This window comes from Pituophis catenifer, unplaced genomic scaffold, assembly GCF_029215685.1.
Source record: "Pituophis catenifer annectens isolate HBS135680 unplaced genomic scaffold, rPitCat1.0.hap2 SCAF_3, whole genome shotgun sequence".
NCBI classification, from domain to species: Eukaryota; Metazoa; Chordata; class Lepidosauria; order Squamata; family Colubridae; genus Pituophis; species Pituophis catenifer.
This window is the reverse complement of record NW_027256883.1, coordinates 201,722,790-201,745,652: the sequence shown is the minus strand read 5'-3', so window position 1 is coordinate 201,745,652 and position 22,863 is coordinate 201,722,790. Positions and strand designations below refer to the sequence as shown.

At 37.2% G+C, this 22,863-nt stretch overlaps 1 protein-coding gene across 1 annotated transcript in view; it reads left to right on the top strand.

Moving 5' to 3' along the window:
* Positions 1-22,863, top strand: part of LOC139315454 (piezo-type mechanosensitive ion channel component 2-like) — a 74,160-nt gene that overhangs the window by 10,471 nt on the left and 40,826 nt on the right. The window contains exons 7-22 of the mRNA XM_070941768.1: positions 975-1,046; positions 1,681-1,795; positions 6,580-6,713; positions 7,822-8,085; positions 8,487-8,592; positions 9,976-10,157; positions 10,872-11,020; positions 12,759-12,932; positions 14,677-14,718; positions 17,002-17,072; positions 17,970-18,133; positions 18,624-18,800; positions 19,269-19,412; positions 20,339-20,539; positions 21,349-21,553; positions 21,739-21,840. Of these exons, the coding sequence (XP_070797869.1) occupies positions 975-1,046; positions 1,681-1,795; positions 6,580-6,713; positions 7,822-8,085; positions 8,487-8,592; positions 9,976-10,157; positions 10,872-11,020; positions 12,759-12,932; positions 14,677-14,718; positions 17,002-17,072; positions 17,970-18,133; positions 18,624-18,800; positions 19,269-19,412; positions 20,339-20,539; positions 21,349-21,553; positions 21,739-21,840 (2,302 nt within the window). The remainder of the gene's footprint in view (positions 1-974; positions 1,047-1,680; positions 1,796-6,579; positions 6,714-7,821; positions 8,086-8,486; positions 8,593-9,975; positions 10,158-10,871; positions 11,021-12,758; positions 12,933-14,676; positions 14,719-17,001; positions 17,073-17,969; positions 18,134-18,623; positions 18,801-19,268; positions 19,413-20,338; positions 20,540-21,348; positions 21,554-21,738; positions 21,841-22,863) is intronic.

Here is a 22,863-nt window from a genome sequence, read left to right as displayed (position 1 = left end):
CAAGGAACCACCAAGGAGAAAACCACATTCCTACCAGGCAAGCTATTATCTATAAACAGATAGCAAGCCCCACACTCATTCACACTACTTGGGCAAGGAGACATCTGCAAACAAACAGCTCAGAGACCACTAAGGACTTTATATTTTAACCTTGAGCTAAAGATGTTCTCTTCTGTTGGGAAGATATTTCTTCTGTTTTAGTCACAAGTTTTTTAAAAAATATTTGATATGCACACATGCACATACTCTATGTACATTCATGTACATAGCTACTATAGTACAAGCATATTTAACTCAGTCTTCTGCTCAAAGGATACATGAGATGATGCAAGATAGAAGTAAAACACAATCCCTATTAACTACAGTAGTTATATTTAATAACCATGGATAAGCTAAATAATTTATTATGACATTAGTCAGGTGAATAAACTGCATGTTGTATTAAGCACAATGTAGGTTTCAGTTTTTCCCCATATTGTGTCTAGTGCCCCACGGGAAACCTCCCCAACTCTGTTACAGTCTTGTGTTAGTTCTGCTAAGACGATACATGTATTAGATCTTGCTAGTAAATCAGATTACAATTACAATGCCTGCAATGATCCTAAATTCTATAATCAACCTTTAAAACAAGATCTATTCTAACTGTATGAGATCTCATTTAAGGAGCAAAGGATTCACATAAGAAAGAGGAACTGGGTTATTTGGCTAATATCAAGTATCGGGCTTTTAGCTGAGAGAAAAATGGCTGAAATAAAGGGCTGTGAGAAGATAGTCCTAGCTACTGAGAAGATTCTACATTCTTTACTTTCATACCTTCTGTTCCTTAAAGAGATTACTTCACCTGCTATAAAATGGTTATAGATCCAGGTTTAAACATATGGCTCAGGTTGGGAATATAAACCATGGACATAAAAATAGCATGTTTTATTGTTTTCATGATGGTCTTCCTCCGTTTAAATCAATGCATCATTTAGGGGCCCAAAGAAGAAGATATTCACTTTCATTCTGAGGACTACGTAGAAATTAAGATGCATTCTACGCTTCAGGTGAGCATGGATACCAATGGCAAGGTAAAATGCTACCAGTATTAAAAATTCTGCAGTGATCATAATCCTTGTCAATGAAATACTTAACAATAACCCAGCATGTTCAGGCAAATTATTTCTTGATATAAGGACTATTTTGGAGTGAGAGAGATAATTAGAAAAAAACATTCTATGTCCCTTTATTGCTGCTTTCTAAAGACAAACCTTCAGGTGTGCATAAGAAAAAAAAATACAATATGAAGTGAAGACTGACAAAATGAAAAATAAATGGTCCACTGGATTTTGATTTGTTATTAGGTATTGGGAATAGTATTTGTATGGATGGTTTGCTATTTGTTTCCAGTTATGCTCAAGTTGTACATATATCTTGTTCTTTTCAATAACCCCAAATCTCTAGTTTATCTTCCCAAGATAGCCCATAAATGTTCTTACTGTAGCATGCCTGTATCATAGATTAGGCAAAAAAGGCACAGTGCTAAGAGCCTATGAAATGTTTGGGACCTAACAAAAATGAAAAAAAAAATAATGCACTTGGACAAAAGAAAAGGTGTAGCAGTGTTTTTACTTTGAGTATGATATCTCTGTAAACCCTCCCTCTTTGTATAAAATAAAAACACTTCTATTGTTTGCCTAGGTGGTTTCTCTTTCAAGTGAAATTCCACAGCAATGCCTCCTTTTGCAATGTCAGAATCATAGCAGTTGCAGTATGGATGGCTATTTAAATCAAGGACACACTGTTTCTCTATCAGGTATACTGTATATAGCATATTGCATGTTGCATATTGAGTGCCAGATCATTCTGTTTGCCCTAAGGAATACTGTACAGAGAAATAGTTACTATACTATACTGATTCATAGAGCATCTATACTAACAACAGAGAAATATCTTATATCATTTTAACAGAATAGCAGAATAACAGAGTTGGAAGGGACCTTGGAGGTCTTCTAGTCCAAGCTCCTGCTCAAGCAGAGACCCTATACCATTATAGACAAGTGGTTGTCCAGTCTCTTTTTAAGAGCTTCCAGTGATGGAGCACTCACTGATTTATCGTTCTCACTGTCAGGGTGCTTTGGAAAATAGGTTGACCTCCTCTTCTTTGTGTCAATTCCTGTAGTATGGGAATACTGCTATCATGTCATCCCTAAACCTTCTTTTCACTAGACTAGACATACCAAATTCCTGCAACCATTCTTTTAAAATCTAACATTTAAATATTAAAAAGATTTTATTTTTTATGAAATATTTGTTTAATATTTAAATAGTTGAATATTTATTTCATAGTAAATAATTAAAATAAATAATTAAACATTTTGTAATATTTATTTAATATTTAAATATTAAATATTTAAACATTTAATATGATAGATTTAAAAATTTTTAAATCTAACATTGTTGCATGAACTTCAGAATGCATGTAATGTTAAAGCAGAACCAAATGCAAAATGTAAAATGCAGAACGCATGGTCAGATTATTTTTCTGTCAGTTAGATCACTCAACTATCATTAGCTTGACATATAATTATTGCAAAAAATATTTCCTGCATGCTATTGTCTTCTGAACTGCCAGAGGACTGGAAAAGAGCTGATATAGTTCCCATCTTCAAAAAAGGAAAAAAAATAGATCCAGGAAACTACAGACCTATCATCCTGACCTCAATACCAGGGAAGATTCTGGAAAAGATAATCAAGCAACGAATCAGCGAACACCTAGAAGCAAATAAAGTAATAACCAAAAGCCAACATGGGTTTGTCAAAAACAGATCATGCCAGACTAATCTTATTGCATTCTTTGACAAAGTGACAAAATTAGTGGACTAGAGGAATGCTGTGGATATAATTTACTTGGACTTCAGTAAGGCATTTGACAAATACACCATAACTTACTACTAAAGTAGAAAAATGTGGGTTATTTTTATTTATTTATTTATTTATGTAATTTATATGCCGCCCTTCTCCCGTAAGACTCAGGGCGGCTTACAAAAACAAAACAAGGAATTACATAAACAATTTAAATCAGTTTAAAATTAAATTAAAATCTATTAAAAATTATTAAAATTAATTGAAGTCACCCTTATGGATTCAGCCCATTTGGTGAAAAAGCCACGTCTTCAATTCGCGGCAGAAGGAGAGGAGGTCTGGGGCTGTCCTGAGGCCGGTGGGCAGCCCATTTAGACAGGGTTTAGGGTTAGACAGCATCACCACCAGATGGATTTGTAACTGGCTAACCAACGTGTAGTCCTCAATGGAACTGCATCTACATGGAGGGAAATATGCAGGGGAGTATCCCAAGGCTCTGTTTTAGGCCCAGTACTCTGCAACATCTTCATCAATTATTTGGATGAGGGGATAGATGGGGAACTCATCAAATTTGCAGATGACACCAACCTGGCAGGAATAGCCAACATTCCAGAAGATAGGCTTAAAATACAGAAGGCTCTTGACAGACTTGAACATTGGGCGCTATCTAACAAGATGAAATTCAATTGTGAAAAAAGTAAGGTTCTACATTTAGGCAAGGAAAACAAAATGCATGTATACTATATGTGGTACCTTGCTCAATAGTAGTAACTGTGATAGGGATCTTGAAGTCCTAGTGGACAACCATTTAAATATGAGCCAGCAGTGTGCATCAGCTGCCAAAAAAAGCCAACACAGTTCTAGGCTGCATAAACAGAGGGATAGAATCAGGATCATGTGAAGTGTTAATACCACTTTATAATGCCTTAGTAAGACCACATTTGGAATACTGCATCCAGTTTTGGTCACCACGATGTAAAAAAGATATTGAGACTCTAGAGTGCAGAGAAGAACAACAAGGATGATTAGGGGGCCAAGGCTAAAACATATGAAGAATGGTTGTAGGAACTGAGTATATCTAGTAAATGAAAAGAAGGACTAGGGCAGTGATGGCTAACCTTTTTGCCATCACGTGCCAGGAGAGGGGGGGGCGGGGGAGGGCACATGATGGCCTGGTAGGCCCGTTTTTCTTTCTTACCTGGTTCCAGATCCTCTCTGTGTATCTGGGAATGGCGAAAACAGCCTTTCCCACTCCCTTGGAGGCCCTACGGAGGCTGAAAAGGCCCATTTCCCAACTCCCAGTGGGACAGGAAGTGACATTTTTTGCTGTCCCCAGCCTCCAGAACCTCTCTAGGAGTCTCTAGGAGTCTCTAGGAGCCTCTCTAGGAGTCTCTAGGAGCCTCTCTAGGAGTCTCTGGAGGCTGGGGACAGGAAAAAACGTCACTTCCTGTCCCACTGGGAGTGGGGAAATGGGCCCTTTGAGCCTCCGTAGGGCCTCCAAGGGAGTGGGAAAGGCTGTTTTCGCCATTCCCAGATACACAGAGAGGATCTGGAGCCAGGTAAGAAAGAAAAACGGGCCTTCCCCACTCCCCCAGGCCCTCCAGAGGCAGGAAACAGCCTGTTTCCCTACTTCTGGTGGGCCCAGAAGGCCCGAAAATCAGCTGGCCAGTGCACGCATGCACCCCAGAGCTGAGCTGGCGTGCCCACTAATATGGCTCCGCGTGCCACCTGTGGCACGCGTGCCATAGATTCGCCATCACAGGACTAGGGGAAACATGATAGCAGTGTTCCAATATCTCAGGGGCTGCCACAAAGAAGAGGGAGTCAAGCTATTCTCCAAAGCACCTGAGGGCAGGACATGAGCCGAGGTGGCACAGTGGTTTAGAGTGCAGTATTGCAGCTACTTCAGCTGACTGCTAGTTCAGCAGATCAGCGGATCAAATCTCACCGGCTGTTCTGCCCCAACTCCGGATTCCCGAGGATATTGACACACACCAACGGTCCTTATCAAATTTATTAAGTAGCAAGAATAAACCAAAGTCCGGCAAAGGTTGGCAACCAGCCCAGAAAACAAGATATGATAAGACTTTTCCAAAAATGCTCTGATGATAATTACAAGTTGTTTCTAGCAAGAAACTTACTAACGGCACGTGACTTAAATAGGCTAAGGGAGTGGCCAATTATCCTCAAGCCTTACTCTCGAGGAGACATCCTCCTCCTGAGTAGCTACTCCTGCCTTTTGGCAGCCCTGCATACTCAAGCATTGAGGAGAGGCTCCTCCACTTCGCTATCTCCACTTGAAGGAGCCTCTGGAGGTTCTGAAGGCCCTGGCTGAGTCTCTGCCTCTGGCACCACATCCTCTTCAGCCTCCTCGCTGTCCGACGCAAGTGCCGGCTGCGCAGACTGCTGGCGCGACACCACACCAGCCTCCTTGTCGTCGGGATCAGCCACGATCCACGCAGGCTGCTGGCGGGCCACAACACCGGCTCAAGGTTGACTCAGCCTTCCATCCTTCCGAGGTGGGTAAAATGAGGACCCGGATTGTTGGGGGCAATATGCTATTTAGTATACTGTCTTTGGTGTAAGTCGCCCAGAGTCCTTGGAGAGTGGGCGGCATAGAAATATGACTAATAAAATAAATAAAATAAATAAGAAACAACAGGTGGAAACTATTCAAGGAGAAAAGCAACTTAGTACTAAGGAGAAATTTCCTGACAGTGAGAACAATTAATCAGTGGTACAACTTGCCTCCAGAAGTTGTGAATGCTCCAACACTGGAAGTTTTTAAGAAGATATTGGATAACCATTTGTCTGAAGTGGTGTAGGGTTTCCTGCCTAAGCAGGGGGTTGGACTAGAAGACCTCCAAGGTCTCTTCCAACTCTGTTATTCTATTCTATTCAATATCTGTATCTGAATGTTTTGAACAAAATGCTAATGTAATACTGCCAATTAATGATAATACTTCTTGCATTTGGTGAAATGTACTTGAATCCATAAATAACTGTGCTTAGGTGTTAGACCATGTCATATTCATGACAAAAGGGCCAGGGTTAATCCCAGGGATATCCAAATAAATCTATAAGAAAGTCTGTCTAACCTACAAGCTGCTTCTAATCAGGGTCTTTAATCCTGAATTATATGGTATGATTCAACATAAAACAACCTCTTAATCTCCTGAGAGTAAATTACATTAAATCTATTATTCTTGAAGGAGCATGTAGCTCTTTGTTATTATCAGAAAATGTGGACATTTACCACATATTTTTATTCAAGTTTATGCCCTGCAGGAGTGTTGGACCATAATTTCAATCAAACTCAGCATGTCATGTTTCATCAAACCACCCATAGTGATCAATATAGGTCATTTATAAGGGAGATTTATAAGGGAATGAGCAAGAGGGCCTTGACCCTTGCGAGTCAGTTGATTTTACCTTTCAAATACCTAGTCCTAAATCTCCTTTTAAGTATTAGTTTATCCAGTTTCAATGTAACAATGGTTTGCTGGAAATAGAAGACAGAATTGGAGGAATGAGTAATAAGAAAATGTTCATATATAATTAATGCTTATTGTTCATTTCCTTCCTCCCTCCCTCCCCTTTTTTTTGAATTTTTCAAAATGGGTTTCAAGGGCACTGGGTTGTTTTCACCAAATAAAATAAATTGAAAACGGACTTCAAGAAACCTGGACATTACTTGTAATTTGTCATTTTTCCAAATTTAATATTTTTTTGCAGAGCACACAATATATTCTGAAACCTCCCCAGAAGTTCATGAAAAATGTAACATGGAAAAAAAATCTAGTACATTCTTAGCATTGTCACAATTCATTACAAATCAGAGCTATGTCATTGCATTGATTACTATGATGGTAAGAACTTCCTTTTGTGGTCTTTTAAGAGCTGTTACCAAGTAGCTGTTCAGCATAACAACCAGGCATCTCTGCACTGCTGTTTTATAGAATCTATTGCCTTCCAAATGACCAGGAGTATTTCCAAGTTTGCTGTGTGCCTTCCTAATAAATCAAAATTTCAAAGTCATATGAACAGAGATTTGGGGAATTATAAATTTGCATATCTGGATGGCACCAAATTGGGGAAGCATTTTGAAATTATCTATTTTGAACTTGATTCTACTCACCCTGTTCAGTTTTATGATGTTATGCTTTCCACTTCTACATTTTAAGGCTCATGTCTTAAATCAAAATTATACCCATAATGACATTTATGCAATTATTCTGAAGTTATATTTAGGTATATTTTTGTATAAAGTTGTTAAGATTAAAATTACAGCTTCATTCATAAAATAGGGGTAATCTAACTATTGAATTCATCCACATTCAAGATTTGCACAATATACTAAATATAAATTAACCAAACATGGTATGTTTGCACACGTTAAATTATAAAAGGTGAACATTAGGGAAGTACAGTCTACAAGTGCATCTGGTAGATCTTTACAGGAGTGGTTAAGAATGTTATGTGAATATAGTCAATTAAGACCAAATAATATTTGCATATACTGTGGACAGATGGGGCAACCAATAGAGAGGTGATGAATTGTATAAAACTAGAAACATCACTAGAAGCCAAAATCACAAGGCTATGCCTGATTTACTTTGGCCAAATAATGCGTGCAAATTCATTGGAGAAGCCAATGATGATAGGAAATAGTGGATCAAAAAGAAGAGGCAATCAAAAAACTTGATGGCTTGATACCATCAAAACTGATACAAAGACGAACATTTAAAAACTAAAAGAAGCTGTTTTTGATAGGGTAACATAGAGAACATTTGCCTATAAACTTGCCAGAAGTCAGACACGACTGAATGTTGCAGAATGAAATGAATATAAGAAATGTGTCTTGTTATACGTTGGCTATATTTTTACAGTCCTATTATCCATATTGGTCTATGAAGCTGCAACCTTATCAAAATCTGCCTGCTTTAAAATACATAATTGCTATGTATTCATTCATAGGTTTGGAGTATCACCTACAATAGCTGGCTAACTTTTGTCCTGCTAATTTGGTCCTGTATAATTTGGATGGTACATGACCGTCAACTCTATGCCTTGCGCAGTTTACCCTTTCTTGTCACCTATGGAAATGTACTGGTGATTCTTAATTTTATTGTGGGACTGAATCTTTCGCAAGAGGAATTATTTCCAGGAGTTGCAACTTCATTACTCATTGACTTAGATTTGAAACCTTATTCTATTCCCTGTGTCCATCTGGGGGCCAAGGTAAGCATATACTTGCTAAAATGAACAGCTACTTTGGTCTAGTGGTTAAGGCATCAAGCTAGAAGCTGGGAAACTGTGGGTTCCAGTCCCGCCTTAGGCATGAAAACTGGGTGATCTTGGGCTAGTAACTTTCACTCAGCCCAACATACCTCACAGGTTGTTGCTGTGGGGAAAATAGGAGATGGAAGGACTATTATATATTTTCACCATCTTGAGTTGATTATAAAAAATAATAAAGACAGGATATAAACAAATAAGCAATAAATAAATTGCTGTTGCCCTTGTGATCAGTAGGAGTTTCAGGGTGCTGAAAAGACAGTAAAATTGAAGCCACACTTCCAGTGCTGGCTATTTCTCATATACATATTCCTCATTAAAATATCTATGTGGTTCTGTTGCAGATTTTATATCAGTTAACTTTCTGGTTATTGTTGAAGCAGTATGTGATGCAAAGGCAGAAGCAAAAAGAGGAGGGATTTCTCAAAGAAGTGATAGTACATCAAACTGGTAAGAACATGTGAATATTGGATAAAGTTACCCTGATCCTTCACCCCTCTCTTGAAAATGGATTTTAAAAGTCTTCATTCAGTCCAGGAATGATGGCAGAGAAACTAATTTAGGAAATAGTCCTAAATTACACAAAGACAGATCGTATCTAATGGTTAGGGAAGAAAACCTACTTCATTGTAGGAGCAGTTTGAGAATAGAATCTATTTAGGGGTTTTCTAAGATGTGTTCAGGTTGAACCTGGGTAGCCATGAATCATGAATTCTTTAATTTGAATTTTTTTGGTAACCCTAGAGAAGTGTTTGTCAACATTGACAACTTGCTGGCTGTAGAATTCTGAGAGTTCGCCCACTCATCTTGAAGCTGAGAAGTTGAGAAACACTGCTAAGGCTTATAAACTATGTTTTTCTATTGGCTTTGGACTTGCTTCACCACATCTCGTGGAAGGTAGCGTACTTCAGTCTCTACTACAACTTCACTGCAACTTCAGTATGTCAGGAAAGAAATACAGACAAACACATTAGTGAACTTAATCCTAATCTTTCTAATCTATTTCACAGCCTTCATTTTAAAAAAAAAGATTGATTTCCCTGTTTAAGAATCAGTGAGTTGAGCACCAGACTCTGCTCCCCCCCACACCTGCTCCCAATTTCTGGGTTCAAGAAATCCATTATTCTCTCCACTATCTCCTCACACTGAAAACATATATGTGTGTGTGCCCCCGGATGCATGCTAGCCATTTTTTTCTTTCTATTGATTGAGGTCAAAATTATTTTTATTATTATGGAAGCCAGGGACACTCAGGGCTGGTGGTAGCTATGTTTCAGTCTCATATTTTGTACTCTTCTATTGGTGAGTGAGAGGGAAAACAAGTTGACTCATGTGGTTTGGAACCACTAGGCATGGGGATGATTGATGCTGTATTCAAACTGGTTGGAAAGGGAGTGAAAACTGTACCGTCTGAGAATGCATGATTCTATTAGAAAGAACGATGAGAATATGCATTGTTGGGGAGGAGATGGATGCTACATACATTATGCTTTGTATACATAGAAATGTTCAATGAAGCATAGGCATTAGATGTAGAATATTTCATTCTTAAGAAAAAAAAGAGGGGACATGTATGCATGTATAGGTAGCATTACAATGGAGGTGGAGGGAAAGTGGGTATTCTGTGCTTATTCCAAGCTCAGTCTTATCTAGAGCTGTTCAGCAGGAAATCCTGTGGAATCCAATGAGACTTGCTGCTAAATAAGGGTACTCTGGATTGTAATATTGTACCATAAATAGTTAGTCAAATGCGATAACATTTATCCTAAAAAAAACACTCTGGTCCATTAAACATTGATGATGCTTCTGATTGAATATACACTCCTGTTGCAGAAATGGACACATCGCAAAATCTGTTTGTGGAAATATTTGGTTCTATACTTAAGAAGATCCTAATAAAGTACTGGATTTACTTCTGTTCCATCATGTTCTTTATTGTCAGCTTCGATGGCAAAGTGGCCTTGTATAAAATTCTTTACGTTATCCTTTTTTTGTTCTGTGTGGCTTTATATCAGGTAAGCAGATCTGGAATTTGAGACTTCTGCTTGATTCCTAACTTCTGAAGGGAAAAGAAAGCACTGCCAAATCAAATCTGTTAGTTTGCAGTTCTTTTGATGCTTTATCTTTGAAATTTTAATCTTTTTCTATTTCTACATTAATTTGCAATTTGCATAGAAGTTTATAGAAAAATACATTTCCATGTACTTGTATATTTTTCCCAAAGGCTTATAACTCTCTATAATCTTATGTCACATTCCAGATGCTATTGTGTTTGCAAAAGTGCCTTAGAAATTTCAAAGTGCCAACATTAAAGATATTTTTAAATTAGTTCATTCCTTGGCTTCAGGAATGCATGCATCTGATAAATTCACATTAAATTATAATTAAAAAATCCCCTTATTACTTACTGTATAGCCTAGTCATGTTATTTTAATTCACATATGGGAGAAACTGTCTATGCCTCTAAGAGCAATTATGATTACTGAGAGTTTTCTTTTTTAAAATTTGTGAGAGTTGCACAAGAAGTTGAAATTTCTCAAGAAAGAAAATAATTGCAGACACACAACATTTATCTATATACACATTTTGATAACAATATAAAGACAAATGGACTTTGAAAACTCTGTAGCTCAGTTTGATTTGTTGTGACTCTATATACTATAAGCCTTCAGTAGGTTATTTGATTATAATCAATACTAAAGCTACAAAATTAAATTTGTTGGTTCCAGTTTCATTATGAAGGATGGCGACGAGTCCTGAAGGGATTTTGGCTGATAAGTGTCTCCTATTCAATGATAGTCCTCATTGCTATATATACTTACCAGTTTGAGATGGTTTCTGCATTTTTCCTAAAAACTTTGGAAATATCAGAGGAAAGGTAAGAACTTTAATTTAAGATTCTATATTGCTATTGTATCTTGAGATTTTATCCCCCAAATTCTGTTGTATAGAAGCAAATAAAGAATTTGCTGCTGGTATTAAAATATAGATGCCAATACTAGATGAAGTCAACTACATCTCAAAACTTCATGGCACACACATATAGATGTTAGTACAAGTTGTTTTGTTTAATAAGCACTTGTTAAGTGATCATTCAAATGGCCCTGAATGAGGGTGACTTACAACGAGTCTTCAAAGTACCAGTAATTGAAATGTACTTATATCACATGATTATGATACAGGTGTTTAATAACCAGCCTGCAATTACAATGTTGCAGCACCTCGCAATTTGTGACCTACATAACCAAAGGCAATGGCCATCATGCTTAAAATGGCATGGGATTGCTTAAGTGTAGGAACTGGAAGTGCTGGATTTGAACTGCCAGTCCCAATTCCCATTTTATAGTAATATAGAAGTGGAGGTGGGTTTTTTTTGTCAACTTCTCAGTCTGATACGCAGCTCTGGTATGCCTTGTGGGAGTTAGATTTAAGATGTAATAAATTACTGGGAAAAGGCCATATAAGTGATGGAACTGAACCAAAGCAAAGCACAGATATATTTATTATTAGATTGTTTTTTATTCCACCTTTATTACTTTATAAATACTCATGCTGGTGAACATATCTAATACTCCTTTCTCCTCCTATTTTCCCCACAACAATAACCCTATGAGGTGAGGTGAGGTGAGGTGAAGTGAGGTGAGGTGAGGTGAGAGAGAAAGAATGACTGACCCAAGATCACTTAACTGGCTTTCGTGCCTAAGGCAGAACTAGAATTCATGGTCTTCTGGTTTCTAGGTTAGCACCTTAACCACTACACCAAACTGGATTTCTTAGATATAAGTATGTATGGTGGGCCCTGTTAGGTTATACAAAGTGTCAGGTAAGAATTGCTTACTGAGATTAATAATATGGCTATGGGAAATTTTAGCTAAAGTCCCAATATGTTTTTTGCTGTTATTTAGTGAGGCAATTCAAAGAGCTAAAAATAAAGTAACTGGTCAATTCATGATTATTACAGCAAGGCTGGTTATATCACAACATTGGAAAAACCCAGAAGCTCCATTACTAGACATCTGGTATGAAAAATTATGGAAAAATGTTGGTAATGGAAAAATTGACAGTTAGAAGATGGAAGATGTTGGAATGTATCAGAAAAGTTACTTTTGTTTCAGTTGGAGGAAAAGTAATCCTTCATGGGTTCAACCCATGAACACATTGTCCCATGAGATGACATTTCTTCTTCTTTAGGGAAAAGTGTTTTTTAGAGAGCTGTATCAGATTATTACATATAAATCCTATCAAAGTTTTTCCGTGCAAAGACCTATGAGCTACACATTTAGAATATTATTTACAGAAATAACTTTCCACTATTTACCTGTTAAGTACAGAGCTGTAGACAGGAATATTTAAAAATGAGCTAGGTTGAGGCGTGATGGGTAGTCAAGGTGGCCACCGGTGTGCAGGTTCACACGCCTATTGTGCTGAAATATGTTTACCTGAGGAAAGGATAGAGAATGCCCCTTTTCTCTGAATAACTGGCTAGGTTCATCATTCTTTTAAATTAATAATTATACATATATTGACTTATGTTTAAGTATCTGTAATGTGAAATAATTCTTTTCCTCCTTTTCATTAGCTGACTTTGCATATATTTTTGTCTTTTCATTTGGCAGATTAAAAGATTTGGGCCTTGAGCAGTTCAGCATAAGGGAACTTTTTACAAAGATTCTATTACCCTGTGCCTTTCTTCTTGTTTGTATTGTTCAACTACATTATTTCCATAAAGATTTCCTGAATATCACAGATCTGACCAATATTTCTGTGAATCCATCTTCTTCATCTGGCAGGTATTATGTGCAGACAACTGTATTTAATGTATGCTCCATAAGAAATGGAGAAAGGAAGAGCTAAAGAGAAGGAAAAAGAAAGAAAAGAGAGAGAGAGAAGGAGAAAGAGACACAGAGAGAAACTCCTCTTTAGAAATAAATATATTTTAAGTATACGTGTTCTTAGTAATGAATGTATGTATACACACATCTTCCCTTTTAAATGGCTTATTGGGTCATGGAGCTAGTAACCCCTAGTTACTATTCTTTTGTTCTACAGAGATGTCAAGGTAGATGATTTTGGCTTCATATTTCCTGTATTTTATATGGAAAGTTAATTGCTCAGGGACAGAATTTCTTGCAAATAAATAGTCCCAAAGTTAGTCCTCAGTATAATTAGATAGCAATAGTAATAGCAATAGCACTTATATGCTGCTTTATAGCGTTTTACATCATTCTCTAAGCAGTTTACAGAGTCAGCATATTGCTCTTGACAATCAGGGTCCTATTTTATGAACTTCAGAAGGATGGAAGGCTGAGTCAATCTTGAGCCAGTGAGGATCAAACTCTTGGCAGTGAACTGAATTAGCCTGCAATACTGCATTCTAACCACTGAGCCACCATGGCTCCTAGATCTCCTTCGTTCTTTAAGAGATGTCACTGGGTTGTTAAAATGGCACTGATATGGGTTGGCCCAAAATTTGAGATCCAGTGTAGTGGTTAAAGTGTTAAATTTGGAATGGAGAAACCCAGCTCCTATTCCACCCCCATGGACATTCAGGTCATAACTTTAGGACATTCATTTTATCTCAATCCAACCTAACTCATAGGTGGTAGTTATGGGAAAATAAGTACATGTCAAATAAAAATACTAAATAATTCTCATCTATCTCTTCCTCTTTTTGATATGGCTCCTCCTTGGTTATTTATCTGGCTTCAATACACTCTCCCACCTGGTTTTTATTCTCCTGATCCTATTTAGGGTTTTGCTTAAATGTATAATTGCTTGAAAATGAAAGGTGTTAGGACCATGCACACTGTCTCCAACCTCGGTGTCTTCTCATATTATTCATTCTCTGGAATATAAAGTTCTACTCATATTCAGCAAAATGTTATCACTATTTTCTGTCCCACCATAAACCTGGCTTTCTTAGAGTCCATGACTGTGAAGACAAGCAGCACCTGCAATGCAACTATCTTAACTTTTATTATTCTTCATTTCTAATTGGTTGTCAGAACTCCTGTGTGAAGTAATTGGTTTTTATTACATCAGCTTTTCTCCAGCTTGCTTCTTTCTCTGGGCCTGTTGTGCTACATTTCCTAAAATTTTCAGAATGATGAGAGTTTAGAGCCAAATTATTTGTTAATCTACCTGGGAAGTTAAGAGTCAAATTGGGTCTCCTTCAAACCTAGCTGGTCCACATTATTTATATGAACATATGTCTGCAATTTTCCTGGTATGATAATGAAATGGTTTACCAGTGTCTTCTAGATTTTTTTTTAACTTGCAGTCTGGCTCACAGACTTGGAAAGTCTCCCATTTTGAGTGTTTCCATCCACAAATTAGCTTCCTAGACAAATCGAGGTTTATCAGATGCTGCTGTCTGTTGAGGCAGATTATCAAATATGGGAGGGCTATAGAATATGGAAAGTAAAATCAGGAGAATTTCCTTTTTAAGGGATAAAATATCTTTGTTACTATAATACTGGCTTTCAGTAATTGGAATTGAATAGGTGCTGAGATTTATGTTCTGTTTCTCCCCAGTGACAAGCAAATGGAAATTCTTGTGTGTCTTCTGGCTAATAAGTGAGTTGGCTTTATCTCTTGAAACTTTCTCTTGCAAATAACATTGTCTAGAAAAAAAGTACAACTTCATGTAGCACGTTTTTATGTTCCATATGCAACTTCTTGTAAACTATCTTGAAGTGTTCAGTAAGACAGTGTAAAACATGGTCAATAAATAAATAAGAAAATAAATGTTCCCAGGAAGATCTGAGTTTGTGATATTAACTCTTGTTTGCATTGTCTGTCATTTATGTCTCTGACCCCCATAGGCAGGCTTCTACTTTAGTCATGCATGCTTAACAGATATGCAAATCTTTTTTTTAAAAAAAAATCCACAAGGATGTGCATACATATGTATGAAGAGTCAGTCTGAAGCAGCCTTTGAGGCAGCTGTGTAAGACTGAAAAAAGATGCAGCTACTTTAATGCTTTGAAAAGGTGCTTTATACATGCGGTCCTTTGTGCTGTGAAACACTTTTGTTGAAGGATTGGCACACCCTTGCCAGTTATTAAACAAGCAGAAAGCTAGCCAAAGTTAAGAGATTATTAACTTGCTTTCTATAGTTAAAACCCAGATAAAATGAAATATTGCTAAAAGTATGAAATCACAGTCAGCAATTATTGCTCACGGAAATGTCCTCTTCCAGGAAGGGATGCATTTCTGAATATAGTTAGGGTGCTGAGTGTTGCAATCATACATAGATTTCCTTGGAGTAAGTTAGCTTGAATCCAAACACTCTTTCTTCTAAGTATATGTGTAAATACTTGCACTATAAGATCCTGCTAAAAGAATTGTGGCTCATTGAAAGGTCACTGATGCCCTTAACTGGCATTTCCAGTTAGATGTTTCTGGTAGCAGTTGGGAAAGACTTTGTCTAAAATCCAAATCTGGGAAATTTCTGAACTGGCAATGTCACTTGTTTTTTAATCTTTTTAGGGTTAAAGAAACACTCCAAAAACTGCAAAGTAGGTGAGATTGAAATGCATAGAATATTAAATGTTTGAATCTGCTTAACCTTTGAAGCCTATGCAGGTCAGGTGGGCAGATTTTACAGAAAAAAGTTATCTAGACTCTGATCCACTCAATATTATAAAAGAAGCGCCTTGAATTGTGCTAGAAAGTATACAATTAATCAGTGCATTACCTGTAGCAACAGAGTAACACAGTATCAAGAATGACCAGGAAGCATATGGGTCATTTCAATTTAGACTAACTAAGTTTTTGGTTGGTCTTTAAGATAGTCCTATGGAGAATGAGTTTATAAAACTGATATACAACCTGACTCGCAGAAACTCTAGGTATTTTAACATTTATTTTTTTAAAAAAAAAATAGACAAAAATATAAGAAACTGCAAGAAAAAAATGGGAACAAGAAAAAGGAAAAGGATTCACAGAGGGCTGAGTGAAAAGCCATGTCTTTAAGGCCTTTCTAAATACCAGAAGAGTCAAGGCCATTTGAATCTAAGGGGGAAACCTTATTACAGAGGGCTGAGGCTGCAACAGAGAAGTCCAATGTCCTGAAAGTTGTGTTATTTAATCAGTAGATCCTGGAGCATGCCAGCTCTGCCAGATTGGATCAGCTGGGCAGATAAATGGGAGATAGGTGGTTCCTTAAGCATCCTGGCCCTATATCATGAAGGGCTTTATAGGTAGTGACCAGCATGCCCATCACTGTCTGTGCTGCTGCATTCTGAACTACCGGTAGTTGAAGGTTCTGGATGGTTTTTGAGGGAAGTGCCATGTAGAATGCAAGTCTAACATTCTTTTTCTTTTGGTTTTCTTAAAATATTCCTGGAAAATATGTACTTGTCAGAGTTTATTGTCTCCCTCATTATCTGTAACACATCACTAGATGAGCAGCATGTAAATTTGGTAAATAAATAAACAATAAAGAAAAATAACTTTTAAAAATTACCTGAATGACCTAAGACCGTGATGGCAAACCTATGCCACATGTGCCAGAGGTGGCACACACAGCCTTCTTGGTTTCCAGCTAGCTGGTCTTCGCAGGCACTGGAGCACCAGAAAACGGCCTGAAAACATCCCAAAAACCAGCCTGAAAATGACCTGAAAAACAGCCTGAAAACAGCCCGAAAAATGGCCTGAAAATGGCCAAAAACAGGCATATGCGTGCCGGCCAGCTGGTCTTCAAGTTTCCAGCACTCCGGCACGCATACATGCACTCACGTTCTGACATGGGCACTCAGTGCCGAAAAGGTTCACCATCACTGACCCAATATGTATCTTGCTTCATTAGTCATGCAATGGCTAGACTGGTTAACTATTCTAATGTATTTTAAACAGGCTGGCTCCTGAGCCATTACAACAGTCTTTTCCAGATGGACTGGAGAAGTCTGAGAATACTACAGAAAATGGTAAGGTGGAAAAGGGAACTCTTCTATTGAAAATATAGAAAGTAGTGGTTTGCTTTATTCTAATAAATCTGGCATTCATTTTGTAAATGTAATATTTGTCTCCCAATCCCAGTATAAAACAACATGGCAAGGGGGGATTGCTGTTTTTAGGTTTGAGGAACAAAATTCATCAGTGGGATGTACCAAGAGTCTTGGTGGCGCAGCAGACTAAAGTGCTGTTAACTAGCACCAGCTGCCTGCAATTACTGCAAGTTCAAATCTCACCAGGCTCAAGGTTGACTCAGCCTTCCATCCTTTCGAGGTAGGTAAAATGAGGACCCGGATTGTGGGGGCAATAAGCTGACTTTGTATTAAAAAAAAAAGAACACCGCTGGGGGGGGCAAAAGCCCTACTAAGCAGGTATATACAAAAGTATGACGGCTATTGCTTAATGCATTGTAAGCCGCCCTGAGTCTCCGGAGAAGGGCGGCATATAAATCGAACCAATAAAACCTCCCCACTGATGAATTTTTGGCAGATATTTTTGGCAGTAGGTGCACATCACAGCATCACACTTTGAATCAATATTTCTCAAACTTGGCAAGTTTAAGGTATGTGGATTTCAATTCCCAGAATTCCCTAACAAGCCAAGGTTGAATGAATTCATATGCAAATTCAGGCCAGTTTAATAGTCATACTTCTATTCACATAATTGCAAATTTTAAAAAGAATTACCAGTATTTTCACCAAAACTAATATTTTTTTGGTGGTCACAGCAGTAGTTCTATTATATTTCTCTCTGCCATATTATTTGTTTATCTCTTCATTGAGAAACTTTTAAAGTGAAAACTTTTGGGAAAATCCCAGGTCCTTTTTTATTCTGCTTATTTTATTTTATTTTAATCAATTACTTTTTAGTGGTAAAGGGGAATAAATGGGCAGAAGAAGTGGACAAGTTGGCACCTTGTCTTCTGAAGATCATAGCAATGTCTCAGGATATGCAGATTTTTGCATGGAGATTTCTGGAGCTGCACATCCTTAAGATTGTGTCCATTTGCACTATCTGGATCACACTTCAAGAGGTTAGTAAATAACTATCTCATCTGGGAAATAGTCCAAAGGGAAAAACCAGGAATTAAGATAGGAATTCAGTCAAGAAAGCAGAATGATATAAATCTGGATATAAAAGAACACTCCTTTTCTTCATGAAGTTGATTTGTTAATATTTAATACAGAATTGTATTATTAATAAATTAATAATCCAGAATGTTATTTAGATATGTTATGGGTTCTTCAAGTTACAAAGGCTCTAAAGTTTAGTTGTGATTATAAATATAGTGTGTTTCTTCATAAACATCTTGATCTTTATATTGTGTATTGTGCCTAGTTACATATGCATGAAAAATCAAACTACTATTACTATGGCTAAATTTGAGGGTAAACTTTCCAACCTGGATTAGATCATCTGCTTCACTTGATCAAGACTGAAGCACAAGACTAAAGCACAATTTGTTTGCAAATATGATTCCGTGTTGCTTTTTACTTTCTTTGCTTGTCTCCAATTTTCTGTAGGTGTGTTTGATGAACTACGTTTTCTTTATTGTGTGGACATTTGCTATTCCTTATTCCAAATTTCGTCCCTATGCCTCAAGAATCTGTACATTTTGGTCTTGTTTGATGGTCATCTGTAAAATGTTATATCAGCTGAAATTTATCAAGCCCTGGAATTATTCCTCAAACTGCACTCAGGTCAGTGTGCTAATGGGCTGAAGATCCAAATTTCTTTCTTAATCAGATACAGAACGTTTTGCACATTCCTGATGATTAACTTAACCTTCTACAATTGGATATCGTCAAGATATTTTGGAATTGCAACCCCAAAATTTCCAGGCGGTGTGACTTATAGATAGTATAGATTAGAAGTGGGAAGATTTGAAGAAAATAAATAAATGAGAGTGTATTTTTCTGAAATAAAATCCCCACCTTTTTTTCCTTTGAGGATTTTTTTGCCTGTTCTTTTTCTTTAAAAATGAAAACAAGAAGTACAATTGTATACTGTAGAGTCATTTGGCCAATGAGCTACCATATAAATTAAACATGAAGTAGTATAATTTTGAAAACAGAAGTGTTTGGCTAATAGGATGCCATATAAATTGAATGAATGAAGAATGAATGAATGAATGAGTGAGTGAGTGAATAAAGTGTCCATCTCTTCAGGAACTGTATTTGAATATGACTTACCATTCTATCAATGTTGATGAGTTTTTGGAGAAATCATCTTTGTACATGACACCAATTGACCCAGCACTCTGGATTGGAGGACTGATGAAGTGCAGTGACAATATTTTTCTTTATCTAAAGGTAGGACTCTATTTAGCCACTAATATTATGGTAAGCAAGAGAATATTACAAAATGTATCTTTTTTCTTATAAGACAGAGATTGTGAGATTAGTTCTTCTAATGGAAAAACTGATGTTTGTCTAATAATATTATCAGATAAACTTTGTAATATCACTTTAAAATTAGGAACAAGACTGATTCAAGACATTTTGCTATTTCAAATGGGTGGTCTGTTAGATGTTCAGAAGCAGACCTAAATCATACTTTAGCACTAGTACTTGATTTCCATTCATTCACCATTAAGGAGGATCATAGGTCCTCCTTATTCTCTTTCTCTTCCATCAAAAGAGAATGATTCATGAATAATGGCCATCATAAACAAGTACGTATTTTTCAGAGTATAAGATGCAGCTTAGTTTTTGGGGAGGAAAATAGGGGGAAAAATCTGCCTACCAGGTTTTCATCTGGCTAGCATCCTTAGTCTGGTCAGCTTCAGCACATTAGTTTCCTGGTTTTAAGCGTGCACACACTTTTTTTATCTCCTGCTTGGGGATAAAAAACAGTTTCTAAAGCACAGCTGAAAGGGAGCAGCAATGAGAAAAGCAGGCAAAGCACTGAAATTGCTTCACTTGTTAGCACCTTGTTAGGGCTGAAAAAAAACTTCTAAAACACAGCTGAGAGTTGGACAGAGCAGGAAAAGCCTATGGAAGATGCTTCACTCGCTAGTGCCTCATTAGGGCTGAAAAAAGCTTAGAAAAAGCTACATTCAGAGTATAAGATGAACCCAAATTTTCAGCCTCTTTTCGGGGGGGGGGGGGAGTGCATCTTATACTCTGAAAAATATGGGTATATATCGGTAGTTGTTTCAGTAGGGTGAGCTTTGGTATGTAGGGTACTTGGGGAACTGAACATTCTTATGAAGGATGTATTTTCCTATATTTCTTAGAACCATCTTACCATCATGATTCTAATGGCTTTAGAAGCAACAGTGTATCGCCACCAATATTTTTACAGGACTCAGAACCAACTATTGCCACCTGTCACAGGTAGCCTTTTTAATAATATTGCCCGGGAGAACTTGGATGAAGGGCTACTCAACTGCATCAAATACTTTCTCAACTATAGTTTTTACAAATTTGGACTGGAGGTGAGAAAATGTTGGTAAGAAAGGACCATAACTTCTTGGTATTGGGGAATGAGACAGGCAGCTTAGAAGACAAAAGATGCTTGGTTTCAAGTAAGAAATAATCTGATGTGGCACTAGAGAGCCAAGTGCTGTGGCAAGGTGAAGCTTTCTGACATCTAGTTCACAATATGGACTACCTCACTTTGTAGTTTTGGGAATTCAGAGAGAAATCCATCTGTCTTCCCTACAAATATGTAGATAAGAGACCATACTCTTTCTGTCCAATGTTTTCAAATGTTTTGAGACATTTGAATTGATATCCACAATTTTTCAGACATAGTAGATTACAAAAAATTCTCCTCTGAGCATGTTAATTGGGGAATCTGGAAGTTGTAGTCATAACAGACCTCAAAGTTACTGGATTGGGAAATACTAGATTCATCTATATTAGATTGTACAGATAGTGAATTGCTGTCATTGGTATATCAAAGCTGCACTTTCCCCTGCTTGTATATAATTATATACATTTAATGAAGAACTGTGGGTTTATCTGGGTATAGAAAGCAAAACACAAATTAATAGCCATAAATGCCCATAGTGAACCATTGATTTGCTTAACAACCACAGTGTTTCCTTAACAACCATCACAAGAAATATTGTGATGTACCAGTTATATAATCATCACAATATATGATCACAATGGGCAGGCTCATTATATGTAGAGTATTACCTGTATGTGATTGCAGATTCAGTTCTTGAGCTCAGTGTTAAATCCCTTCAGCCTGGAGTCATTGTGATGTTAGCTCAGCTGCCTCTTCTTCTTTTTTCAGATATGCTTTATGGCGGCAGTTAATGTGATTGGGCAACGCATGGACCTCTATGCACTTATCCATGCAAGTTGGCTGACTTACCTGTTGAGCTACCGTCAGAGGAAAGCAATAGCCCAAGTCTGGCCCAAATACTGTTTCTTCCTTGCCAGCATTGTGGCCTTTCAGTATTTGCTTTGTATTGGTCTCCCACCTGCTTTGTGCCAAGGTGAATGCAGCACTGTGTGGGGAAGCAGAGATATGTCATGTGGAGGGTAATAGCAATAATTGAGCAGAGGGTTGGCTTTGCCACTAGTGTTCAGCAGCTCCCTTTGCATCACACTTGTCTGGACAGCAAATTTGTAAATTAGTTCAAGAAGTTTTGTGTAATGCAGTTGATCTCTTTGATGACAGATTATCCATGGAGAAGTTCCCACTGGTTGTTCCCTTCAAATCTGATTAAGTGGCTTTATCTGCCTGATTTTGCTGAAAGACCTAATACTAATTTTCTCCTGTGTAAGTATAATTTGGAAAGGGTTTGCTTAATAAGGAAATGTAACTTATTTGTAGACCAACATAACTCTGGACTGTGTCTTGCAGGTAACGGTGATAATGACATGACATACCTAAGGTCCTCCCAGAATTGCTTGATGAGATGGATGGCAATAGAAAACTGATATATAAATTACAGCTAAATACTCTATACAAATTACAGTTGGGGAAAATGTGGACAAAATGGGCAATGTTACCTACCTCAGTATTATCTATATGTAGAATAGGCAGTAAGGTGCACTTCATATCGGAAAGATTACTATATTGACAATCCAAGGAATATGAGTGTCTCAGTCTAAAGTATTTGTGCAGCATTAAATACCTATTCCTGATTTATATGCCCATAATTTTTTAAGATTTCAGACATGGGATTTTTCTTGTCCAATCTGTATAAAGATCCTGTTCTTTTCCAGCAAGCAATGACTTTTGTCCTTTTAATTTAGGTTGCATATATGACTATGAACTTGCTCTTCATGTTCTGCAGCTCTTGCAGATTCCTCTAAAGCCTTCTTCATCTTACTTTTATCTGGGTACCCTTGACTGCAATCTGCCAAGAAACAGCAGCGCAATTTCTTACTATTAAAAATAAAATAGTCACAGATTAAATCAAATATATGTATCCCATTTGATCTTGCAATAAAAATAGTATTTTATTTTTTTAATGACTTAGCAAACACCCTGCTAAAGGAATTTTCCCACTTCCAACTGAATGTGCCCACTCTGGAGATCCTATTCCGTAATGACAATTCTTTGCTAAATCCTTTTCATTTTTAAAAAAATAATCTGTTTCCAAAAGGTTGCCCTCCCTACAGTTCACCTTAACAAAAATCCGAATATAGGTGCAGTATTGTGGCAAAAAATAGGAAAAGGTATTTGATAATGAGTTACCCTACAAATATCACTGTATATTGAATTCCATGCAGAATACTTATCTCCTAGCTTTTTAGTGCATCAATTTGTTTATTTCTTCTTAGCTAGTGAATCTTT